This window comes from Thermobia domestica, chromosome 5 (assembly GCF_964235325.1).
Source record: "Thermobia domestica chromosome 5, izTheDome1.hap1.1, whole genome shotgun sequence".
Classification (NCBI taxonomy): Eukaryota; Metazoa; Arthropoda; class Insecta; order Zygentoma; family Lepismatidae; genus Thermobia; species Thermobia domestica.
Window position 1 is genome coordinate 15,813,059 of NC_137458.1, and position 12,981 is coordinate 15,826,039.

Below are 12,981 nucleotides of genomic sequence, written 5' to 3' on the forward strand. Positions count from 1 at the left end.
GAAGATAAGACATTTTAGGAATTGTCAGTTTTTGCGTAATTAAAGAATAACTTGTGAAATACTTCTTTTTTTGCGAAATGTTCTCTCAATTAGTTTCAAAGCGGCTGACTAACATATCGAGCCCTTGTAAGAAGGGGATATAGAAGCAAAACCTGCTAAATCCATTTTTGAATTTTGTCTGGGAACGAAGAAAAAGTGACGCCCTCATGTTTTCAGAATTGTTGAACAACTTTTTTTGTTTAATGGTTGATTTCACTCATTTGTATTAAGTAGGGACCTCTAAACAAGAAAATTGTTAAACAGTTCTGAAACATAAGGACATCACTTTTTCGTTTCCTGACAAAACTGAAAATGGATTTAGCAGGTTTGGCTTCTATACATCTGGATTGAAAGTATGCTCGAATTGTTGTGCTCCAATAGGTTAATTTTAGGTTGTTTTCCGTCGCACTTAAAACGCAATTCCTGTAGCTTTCTTAACTTCACGGGTAGACAACCAATATGTACTTACGCAACGGCAAATGTTACATAGCACCATTTTTCTTATGAAACAGTAATATATACATAAAATTTATATTTGCAAATAAAACTACGATATATACATTAATGGGTTGCTTCAAAAAAGTGGGGGGGCAACTGCCCCCCTTTGCCCCCCCCCTAATCGCCGCCCATGCCAGAGACAGAGGACATGGCACCTATCTTTAGATTTAATGTTGTCCCTAATCACTGTCCGTTAGTATCATACATACCTGAGTAGGAATCAAGGAACAAAGCGGCCTCCCGGGCAAAAAATACGCTGGTATTCTTCTTATTGGTACAATCTCTTGTAACTTTTACAGAACTCGCTCGTGGCTAAGCAGTTAGCGTCAGTGCCGTGCTGTAGGGGGGGGGAGAGGTATCGACACCGAAGTAAGGGGGCGCAAAATTCGGGGAAAGAAAAAGAGGAAAAATATGATTGGAATACTTTAGATCAAAAGCAGTATTTATCAATCTAATTTTTAATTTGACCAGATCAGATTTATACTTTTTGCTTTAGGAAGTGGCCCTATAATGTTACTCACGTTAGGCAAATGCATGTGTATATATAAAAAATAGAATGAAAAGGATAATAAAATGTGCTTAAAATCAAGGAAAAGCAAGGTTTTGAAAATTTTTTTACGCTTTCGACCTCACTCATGTACGGGGGCTCCGTCGTATACTTTTACCCCGGGAGCTGATCTTCCACGGCACGGCACTGGTTAGCGTGCGCGCCTTTGGCGTTGGACACTCGAGTTCGATTGCCGGCAGAAGCTTATGTGGTTCGAATCCATCGTTAAAAGGTAGGTCCACGTCTTATGTGGCCTCGCAGCTGAAAGGAAAGCTAAACTGAAATCAAATCAAAATCAAATAACATTTACAGTATAAAGCTGAAATATAGACCTTAAGCTGTCAGGAACATATTTTCCATTTAGCCTTGCGCAAATATACCCACTTCTATAAAGGAAAATATAAAAAGTGTCTCTAGGGTGTGCAGCTTCCCCAGTAAGGTTATGAAGTAGATAAAATACTGACGTAAGAAAATGTTTAAAACGTAACAGAATAAACTTTATTTTTTAAAAAAATTACAAATTTACAACAGAAATACATCAACTGAATAGTTACAATTATGTACATCACGTAATAACCGAATGTGTGCCTTCTTTCTTTTTTTAAATGACCTTTGTGAAGAATAAATAAGACTACCTTTGTAATCTATTGCCTATTGTAACATGCTTTAGTAGTGGTTCGTTGATAGTACTCTGCAAATATGGTAAACAATTGGCTAAGTGCCTACACGATCTTGGTTTCTCTACCTATTCATTAATATGGGGTATATGCAAGGGCGTCAATCCTGGGGGAGGGGGGCAAAGCTCATGTGGGCTTCCTATTATATTTATGAATATACAATATTTTGCATAATTTGAATCCAAATTGTCTTAAAATCCTCATATATATACCTTCTGCCTCTGAATGGGCCCCTCCCAAATTTACAGAGAAATCGGCACCCTTAGGTATAGGAGATTCTTAATGGTTTCATTTTATTGATTCTTCTTTAAATCTGTTTAGATGTCATTCATTTGAACGAAAATTGAATTTTGTAACATATAACTAATGTTTATAAATCGTATTACATAATTATAATGTTTTGGAATCAAATTTAATTTATATACAATACACTATAATACAAATTTATATCAGAGAAACAGAAATTAAAACACACTTGAAGATACTGATCACTCTGATGCACCACTTCCTATAAAACTAATGGAAATTTATTTTTTCCCATAATGCAACGAAAGTGATACCGGTGACACTGCCGGCTAGAGTTGCAACTAATTGCATCGTCTGCTACTGGCAGTGTATCATTGGCTAATTCTATCAACCTCACACGCTCTGAATGATTTGATTTGCTCTTTGTTTTCGTGCTACCCAGCTGCTTTGAGTGGCGGCGCCACAATCTCCACTCATATGATTCAGTATTAGTAGTTTAAGAGAAATTTCCATAATTTAGGGACATTTCGTAGGTACCGTAAATCTAGCAAAAAAGGGAAAAATGGAATTTTTCGAAAAAATCGTGAAAATCCAGGGAAAATCTCGCGCTGACTAATTAACTAATATGGTTTTTATTTGTTTTTTTTTCAATAGCAATAGTTTGTATGTTTGTTCAAAGTAGCATTATTTACACCCTTTGTTGACTGAGTAAAAATGAAGGAGTGGCCCCGCGTAGTGCAGTCGTTAACGCTCTCGCATTCAGTGCGAGCGCTCCCGGGTTCGATTCCCGGTGGGGACACTTCGTTGAAAAAGTGTAAAAAGCTTTTTCAGACCAGCCATCCTGAATGAGGTTTTCCTGGGTTTTCCTCATTCCCGCCAGGCAAAGGCCGGGGTGGTAGACCTACCTAACTTATAGGTTCCAGGCAGGCCCGTAGCCAGCCCAAAATCTTAGGGGGCCCGGCTGAAGTTAGGGGGGCCCGATCCAACCATATGATAGTTCATCACCATATTATAGTTCTTTTGCAAGCCTACAGTAAAACTTTTAGGAGACCACCAAAAATTTAGGGGGGCGGCCCCCCTAGACCCCCCTGGATACGGGCCTGGTCCCAGGCCGCTTCCTTCTTTCCCTTTTCCCGGATAGTGTGATCACCGAGGAACGTCATCCCTCATACGTGTCGGGCTAACATGGCCATAGATGCCAAAAAGCCAGAAATCTAAATCCTGAAATCCTAAATCCTAAAAAGTAAAGGAAAAGAGTTAAAATATTTCATTTATTTTCATGAATAAAATAGGGTCTAAATGAAATTGACACTTCTTCTAATATATCTAAATTAATTTTATCACATAACTTCTGTCGTTGGAATTGGACAGTCAACAAACTAGGAAAAAATTGATAAGAAAAGGGAAAAATTAAAGTGATTTGAGGGGAATTTTCTTGCAGGACCTACGAACACTGATACGATTTAGTTTCAGCGGAAAGAGGAAGTGAGACCTCTTACACCATATCCTAACTCTATATTTGAAGAAGAAAACAGTAAAACCAACTCGTTATAACTCCGTTGTTTTCAAACAAAAATAATATACTTCTGCTCAGGCTTATATTCCAATGGATTAAGAATTTAAAAGAAATCCAAGGAACTCAAGAATCTCAGCAGAAATTTGACGAAAATAAAATGTAATCCTGTTTCATTGTGTGTATGTTCCTCAATGGTGTCGAAGTCTCATTGTAATATACCATGAAGGTTTTCGGTCCAAAATCCAAAAGACCAATTCATCTCATTAGTTTTATGTATGCCTATACATTCTATCTAGTGAAATAAAAAGTCTTACATGCTGATTATTTAAATTATTTAGACGTTCTTGCACATAGTGCATATCCTTTTTAAAATATTTACCGAGAGGATGTTCGGAGAAATGTCATTAATATTGTCGTGGACTGTAGTGCTTTCTCTAATATACATATAATATTAGAATCTGCACAGTTCAGGCAAGCATGCAACTTTCAACACCGTCCTCGGAACCGTCAGGTTCTGAGGGTTTCGATTAACACAAACAGAGAATTGTGTTTAGCTTGGTTAACAGTCGTGGACTTTCTATTTACAACCTGAAGATATAAAACTATCAATGGAGGTTATGAAAGAAAGGAATTTTAAGAATACTTCTTGCAAAATTAGGAGAAAACAGTGTAAAATAGTTCAATAAATGATTAGGCATGTACGTCATCGTCTAAGACTAGTTAGACAGGACCATACTTTTCCATCGTAATAGAAATTTTGAATGAAACTAAACGTCTTATATGTCAATCAAATATTTAAAAGAAAAACGTCATTATTTCTTAATATTTTTTTCATTTGATTGTTTGTTCATATAGACTAATGATGTAGACTTCGCTCATAAATAAAGAGATCCTTGTCTATCCATGCAGTGTATCAAAGTGAAGGAATAACATTTTATACATAAGGATTCCGTGCGCTAGTATGCATTCTAACATCTTAGTTTCTCGAAATTAATTTCGCTCTGTGTTAAAATGCTGACAACTGAAACGGGAACTGCTCGATTGTGAGAATATTTTTCATGAAATAAGCATACTAATAATGGTTTTTGATTATCTTTATTTCTATTACGTGACAGCCAGCCATTACTCGAATGATTCTATATCAGTGAGAATGAATGTGATGAAACTAAATATATTTGAATTTCCAAAGCGATACTGACATTGTCGCCCAAAGGGGAACGCTACTCCAGACTCACGAAAATGTATACGTAATATAGCAAACCACGTATATTACATACTAGACGTAACATAGCAGCCATGGAGATGGACCCCCTCTAGAAAATTTTCTTCGGAAAACCCTGAATACTGGAGAAATTTGTTCTAGCGCGCAGTTGTTTTCACTTGTTTTCTTCCAAACAATCTTGAGCCGAAATACGACTGTGTCTAAAAGGCCTAATATATACATTGAACAAGTAGGCCTACATGTCTAACGTAACGGTTTGTACAAAATGTCCATTGTTTTACTATTATAAATGTTAATAATAAAGAAGAAATAGTTTAATTACATGTTTAAAACTCGCCCTTATGTGCTTCAATTTTTCTCCAGGGTATTTACTGATTCTAAAATGGTTCCTACAAGATCTGTTTCTGCAATACTCTACAAACCACAAAGACCTAAAATGCAGGTCACTTAAATTTTCCCGGTATACAATAATAAGACTTTTGAATGAAAATGTGATATAGTTACTAGCGCATGCATCTCTTTGGAAAACTGCCTCCCTGTGTACAAATTCTCTCGCCCATGCTAAAAACTGTACTGAGGCATTGGAGAAAGAGAAACAAAAATAAACGTTGTTTTAAGATCTTGATATTTTTGTACTTTGTTCAAATAATGTTTACTCTAATTTTTTCTTTTGCGGGAAGTCCACAAGATGTTTTAACATGTTTAATGTTTTCCACGCAGCCACGATTGCCAAGAAGATTCCAACCAATAGGAATGCAGCAACGTCTAGTAGATAAATTTGGAACCAATACAAATCTTGGGAATTTGATCGAAAATGATTGGCTCCTCTGTGTCGAATCACGTACTCTGTCCAAAAGACGCCATTTTCAAGTGCTGTATGCGGTCGATCTTTCATTATGGCTGACCACTTTTTCACGTTTTCTCTGTAACTGGAATGAGACAAGAAAAAAAAAAGAAAGAAACATATTATTACTTGTTTCAGCAATAAGTTGAATTGAAGGTTGTGTTAGTAAACAACGAAACAAAATCTGCATAGCAGGGACGTCCAGATGACATCCCATCCACGTCTTATCTCTAGAAGTTTCAAAATGCATTAAAAAAAAAAAAAAAACTACTTGGAAAATAATGGATTTGGTCCAAAGGTCAAGGTGCGTAACGATAGTAGGTGTTGAACCAAACTTGACAACCTAGGACATTCTGAACATATTATACATGATATTAAAAAATATTTAGTATTAAAATTAATAGTACCGTACGTCTAACCAACCCGAATGCCACAAAAGCAGCTGTTGAGGTAGGTAGACGGTAGAGACCTGCACGGGCCGGGCTTGGGCGGGCTGACACTGATTTCTCTTCAGGTCGGGCCGGGCTGGGGCCGATTAATTGCAATTCTTTAATAATTATTGACTTTCATTAAACGATAATTAGAATAAAGGCAAACGTTGAAGAAGTGTGCCCGTGAAAAATGTTACAAAATGAAACTTTTAAAATTTATCTTGCCCGGGCCGAGCTTGGGCCAAGAATTAAAAAAAAAAAACTTATCGGGCCGGGCCGAAAATCTCCAAAACTTTTCGGGCCCGGGCTGGATTGGGCTCGGGCCAAAATATTCGGCCTGTGCAGGTCTCTAGTAGACGGTCATGCAGATGCTGAATGTCTGTTTAGCGGACATAATCCCACGTGCGCTGTAAACATTGGTGTAGCTGAGCAATGAATCTGGAGTTAAGTGGTGGTGAGACAACGTCCCACTATGTTCTTTTAAGTTCTCGATACGGTTCAGATCCGGAGGCCTAGAGGGCAGGGTAGAAGATGAATATCAAGTAGGGCAGAATGGGTATGAGAACACGTGTTATCCTGATGGAAAGTGGGTCCCACAAATTTTTCAGATAAAAATTAATGATGTCACGATATTCGTAGTCTTCTGAATGAAGACCAGAAGCATCGGGGTATGTAGTTTTTTTTATCTCTCCCTAGAATACCAAATGTGCGTCTTCTATGGCGAGTGCCAGCACACATATTTTTCCTCTCACCTGCATAGTATGGGTACGCAAAGCGGTCGTCACTGTGTCCGAGAGAAACAATTGTCATCGCTGAATATTACACACTGACGACGCCAGATTTTCTTTCTTATAGGGGATTAGTAGAGGAGCTGAGAATTTTGGGAGAAAGTTCAACTATTTTCTTGTATACCGAAGCAACACTTGTATATTACATGATCTACCTCGAAATACAACATGCCTGCACGGCAATGGAAGGGGGATGGCAGACGATGCCACCGGAGGGCGCCCTCTCCCTTTGCCCCCTAAGGCGTCAGATTAGATTAGATTTATTACGTCATTATGACTAGAAATATACAATTGGTATAGAACATGTCAATCTTGAAAACATAAGAGCCCATAAATTCACTGTGATAAATAAATTTTAATAAATAACAAAATTATCTCAATTGGTGTCATGTAAGTACTCTTCAGTTGAGTAGTATACCTGCTCAGTTCATATCTTTCTCAGCTCTTGTGAAAACAAAGTTTTATTTTGTACTTTATTTGGTAGTCTGTTATACAATATTATTCCTGTATACATAGAAGACTCTTCAAATGTTCTATGGGAAAGTATGCACAGCAAATTTCGATTCCGACTTTCGTTGGATATCAGAGTGTAAAGTGTGATCTTGTAGTTTATTTTTTTTTAAAGCATCAATACTTCATTATACAAACATGATCGTACAACCATAATTTTTAATTCACGAAAAAAAAAAAAATCCTAAAGGCATTGCGAAAATGTGTATGTGTGATAATTAAATGATTTTTTCCTACAATTTGAAGACTTTTGGGGCTTTAAGCAGAGTCGTTTTGACGTATGATTAGCGTCATGCTAAAAGCTTGGCTACTGCAAGAAACATATGTTAGCCGAACTTTTTAGTATGGCACTAATCACGCGTTTTGATGAGGATCAGAATATAATACCATATTTAACGCGTGAGTAAAAAATTAGCGTAATATGATCAGATTAGAATTTCTTTACTCAGCACAGGAGTGAGTACCATAACCGTGTAAATTCCTGAAGAAGGTGGACAGTTCAGTAAATGTGTGTTTTCCAGTTTAACTTATCATCTATGTAAAACCAAAGAATTTGATATTTGTTTCACACAATCGGTAGAGTTATTATTTATAACAAAACAGTACAATTTAAACTTATGTGGATGACGCGTAACAGTTTCAACACACTAACTCTGTCTTCATCAGAGAAGGAGTGGAAGTAACATGTTAACATTTTTACGTCACAGTATAGTGAATTGTGGTAGGACTGCATTTGTTTTTACACTAAATATACTATTTGAGTTACCAAACAAATCAATGTATCATTCAACCACTTAAATGCCATCACTCCTGTACAGTAGCCCCACAAGTTACCCTGCCATTCTTTCTCGAATACTCTATATATGTGAATCTCATTCATTTAATAATTTCCGAACGTGATGAATAAAATTAGTGTAACAAAATGGCGAACTATCCGAAGAATCCTATATTATTTAATTCTCTGAGTAGCAATTCGTTAAATATATTCTTTACTTACCTGGTATCATTGATTACTTTTTTGATCGCATCTAAAATGTCTTCCGCCTTAGTTGAAGCAATGTCAAGCGTGACCCCTGTCTTTCTTGTCGCTGATCGAGCTGCGTTCCAATGCTGGTCAGCTACTGCTGGCATTGATATCAGCGGAACGCCGTGGTATAAAGCCTCCTGAGAACTTAACAGACCGCTATGTGTGATAAAGGCTTTCACATTTGGGTGACCTAGAATATAAGATTACCTATACATTAACTTCATATTATGATAATATCCTACACATAATACTAAAACTAAACTAAACCTCCTGGAAGCGATATAGTCCATGAAGTCCTACGGGAGACCAGACGGCTTTTAGGTCAGTAAAACATTACAATATCCACTCATATTAGTAAACAAAACCATGTCCTTCGGCACAAGCACCAGCAAGCAGACGATGAATTCCATTAAACCGATGGAACACGAAGAGAAACGAAGAAGACCCCTTCGACCCCTCCACAGCCTTCTCTCCGAAGACTGTCTATATAAACGGACATCTCGAGGCAGAAGACATAAGTTGTTAACTGGTCGTATCCTACCTATCTTCAAGCTGCAACGGGCAGGAGATACTCCCTTCTCTCCAAGCTGCAACGGGCGGGAGAGACTCCTCTAACCCTACCTCTGAGTTGCAACGGGCAAGAGGTATTTCAACTATCTCCGAGCTGCAACTCTCAAGAGATCTTACCCTACTTCTGAGCCGCATCGGGCAAGTTTCCTTTAGACCTAGCTGCAACGGGCAGAGTTATTCTTAAACAGAAAACCTTAAACCTTAGAGCTCGGTTTAAGAGCTGCAATGGGTAGAAGGTCCGATTGTACATAGAGGAAAGAACTTTTAGAAAATTACTTAGTTAGTAATCTTTTGTGCTAACCGTATTCATAATAAAAGGTGAGGAAAAGACTCGTGTATCGTTACTCTACTTAATATTACAATATGGTCAACAAAGTACCATTATCCATGTTTTTATAGATCACAGTTCGGTCAGAGGCGGGAAGTACACCGGTGAAAATTCAAGTATTTTCACTTGAAAGTAAAAGAAGAAACCTTTCTTAATGTTGTTCTATAAGAACCTAGTTGAACCTTAAGAAGAAACCTAGTTGTTCTATACAACAATTAATATGATAGATAACATTTATTCCATTATCTTGAAGAGACGAAACTAATTTTTTTATTACTGTTACTTTCAACACGTGTCGCCTGTGAGAATCCCTTAACTCTTAATTTAAGTAGCTCCCCAAATACCTCATGACACTAGATCAATACTATATCAGCTAGCGCTATATCGCTTTTGAATAGCGCTATATCAGTCTTAATTTGGTTGATTAGGTAATAGGTAGATGAACTTTGATAGTTCTTTATTTATTTAAGCAATTTAGAAGGCAAGTTTTAATTTTCGATCATCTATGGAAGTGAACAGTGTCTTAACTAGGAAATAATCAAGAATCAATGTATTGTCGCGACATATCGAAAAATCACGTTTTAGATATATATTCAGGGTGGGATCTAACATATTTGCAACACATGCATTTACACTGGCGGCAAAATCTATTATAACTATAAAGGTAACCAAGAAAGCACTGTCACTTTTTGTGGAGGTCTGTGTTCAATTACCCCTCACACCGTAAGTTCAATAGGAATGGAGATAAGACGAAGGTTAGTTGTTGGTGTGAGTATATTCAACATACTACCTGGGTATGACAGTTCAGTTACACCGTGAACTTGCGTAAGGACAGAGTGAACATGGGACTTCCACAGAGCATCATAAGGGCATGTATGTTGTACGAGTTCAATCTGGGGTCAAATGCCGCCGCAGCGGGCGGAAAATATGCCAGACCTTTGGTGACGGTGTCGTGACTACACGGACAGTGCAGCGGTGGTTTAACAAGTTTAAGGACGGTACCGAACTACTCGAAGACACAAAACTTGCCGGAAGACAAACACGTGTACAAAATGAAGATCTTCAAGCAGCAATTGAGGCGAGCAGGGGCCAGACATGGAAGGAACTGGGACTACAATTCAGTGTGAGTGGAGAAACCATTCAACAGCACCTCCATCAACTTCGGAAGCACTACAAGTTGGGTCGATGAGTCCCACATGATTTAACTCCGGGCCAAAAGGCAACGCGAGCAGACACCTGTGTTTCTTTGCTGTCCCGTCTGAGGAAGGACCCATTTCTGGACAGGGCGTTTACATGTGATGAGAAGTGGGTCCTGTACGAACCTCCACGGTGCCGTTATCATGGGTTAGCATCCCACGAACCGGTTCCAAAACAGCCGAAACCAGTACTGCACCAGACGAAGGTCCTCCTGTGTGTTTGGTGGACTGCTCGCGGCATCGTGCATCGGGAACTACTACAAGCTTGTTAGAGCATCAATGCAGCCGTGTTCAAGAAAAACTCAAAACTCTGGAGCCAGCACTTCTAAATCGCAAAGGAGTCCTCCTGTTACAGAACAACGCTAAGCAACACGTGGCTAGGATGACCTGGGATACTATTCTACGCCTTGGACGAAAAACTCTATTGCATTCGCCATACTGACCAGATATTGCACTGTCGGATTATCACCTGTTCCATTCCTTGAACAATCACCTTAGAGGACGCCAGTTCAAATCCCTAGTAGAGGTGCAAAATGCACTTGATACCTTCTTCGCTTCATGGCCCAGCAAGTTCTATCGCGATATAATCCATGGCCTTCCAGAACGTTGGTAGTAGGTCGTCGATTCTGATGGGGACTATTTTTGATCTTTCAGGTACGGTTTAGGTGGCATATCAATGTTCGAAGATGGTGGGTGAAAAAGCGATAGAACTTTCTTGGTTACCTTCATATATTATTTAAAATAAGTATTTTTTTTTTGTTGGAAACAGACTTCATGATGATGATAGTTAAATTTACTAAGCTGACCTTAGGTCGCATTAGTTTAAGGTCACATGGACAGTGCTAAAGCAAATGTTCAAATACATTCCAGCATGAATCGCTTGATTGTTGTCAAATGTAAGAACTCAGTTCTCGAATACTAGCGAACACCTGTTCCATTTAGTTAGTTATCACAGTTTGGATATGAAAACTAGTCTTGCCTTTGTCACAAACAAGTTCCTTATCATTGAAAGTGGAAACAAGTTTTTTTTTTAATCTTTTTTAACAGATGCAGAAGAAAAAATCAAGAAATAAAGACAAAACAGCTAGTTGTACTTGAATTGCAAACTGATATATCAAGATTGAAACTCGATATTGAATTCTATACAAAGAATTACCATCTTTCCTGTGCAGGTGAGTTTGCTTTCTCTTTCACTAACATAATAGATTATTATTATTTAAAGAAAAAAACAGACACAATGAGATTGTATTTGTAGTGTTTAGACCTTTCTGAGTGCGAGTACCTTTTCCTTCCTCTTCATTGTCCGTGATGGGGTAGCATACTTAAAGTCGTGGCTTTTAAGATTTGTTCTTTCTGGAGAAAGGGGGGGGGCGGAAAATGTCATCGTACGGGGCGGCAAATTGTTTAAGGGCGGCCCTATATGTGTATGTATCTGTCCATCTGTGTAGACCAGTCATTTACAGTGTTGCCCACGAGATGAGAAGTGCCTTCTTAAATATTGGAAACGAGACTAGAAACATAATAATTCTTGTATCGTATACGATACGAGAAATTCCACGAGTCTCCTATGCGACACTAGTTCACCCAAATCTTAGGTCTCAAAAACTGTTTTAGAGTTCTCTGATTCATGGTATAAAAAAATCTATAAATCGATAAAGTGATTATATGAACATAATAAATCATTTTGTAACCTTTAAAGACACACAAGACATTACACAATATACTCCATTAATAAATATGATTTAAATGTTGTTATATCACGACTTTCATGGATCTTTCGTGACACGGAAGGATTCTGATAACTTCCAGATGAAAATTTTAAAAAAAGGCATAAATTTTGTACATAAATTAACAAAATGAGACGAAATAAGCTTATCGAGACGAGATAACCTTATATCTAATCTCGTAAAGCAGCACTAGTCATTTACAATTGAATGCCCTATGACGTCACAGTTTGCTGCTCTTCTTCTCAGTAAAGTTAACAGAAAGGAAAAGGAGGAAGACGGAAAACATTGCGTTAAGAAAGGCCAGTAATGAAACTGCTTTGAAAAAGTTCTTTTATGGAATTCGAATATCCAGTGTCTTCCCGAAAATATTGTGAGAAAAGATTAATAAAATCTTTTTCATGTAAAACAATTAATAGTTCATAAAGTATGAGATGTTGTTCTGTTCAACAGTTTGGATGAACCTCTTGATGATTCGATTGGAACTTTTGAGTTTTCAGTAGCGAAGTGGTTGTAACGAATACACTAAAAGGAAGTTTTATCTTCATCAGAATTTTTGTCTTTGTCATATTCTAAAGCACAGTTTTTCCTGTTATTTTCTTGTGATTTACTGGCTCTCAGTGCTTGATTTAATTGTGGTTAGTGCCTATTTCCTTGTACTTAATTTTATTAGCATAAATAATATCCATTTGCTCAATATCAGGTGTTTTGTATTATTTTCATGTTGAATTATGTCTGTTTTTGGAAGTTGGCAATATATATATATACTACTATCTGCAGTATTCGTTCTTTTATTGCAATGGTTACCAACCTGAGGG

The 12,981-nt window shown here is 37.6% G+C and overlaps 1 protein-coding gene across 1 annotated transcript in view; it reads right to left on the bottom strand.

The window, feature by feature from the left end:
* Positions 1 to 1,559: 1,559 nt before the first annotated feature.
* Positions 1,560 to 12,981, bottom strand: part of LOC145685737 (UDP-glucosyltransferase 2-like) — a 59,209-nt gene continuing 47,787 nt past the window's right edge. Inside the window, exons 4-5 of the mRNA XM_081758232.1 lie at positions 8,316 to 8,535; positions 1,560 to 5,674 (exon numbers count right to left, since the gene is read on the bottom strand). Of these exons, the coding sequence (XP_081614358.1) occupies positions 5,398 to 5,674; positions 8,316 to 8,535 (497 nt within the window). The 3' untranslated portion in view covers positions 1,560 to 5,397. The remainder of the gene's footprint in view (positions 5,675 to 8,315; positions 8,536 to 12,981) is intronic.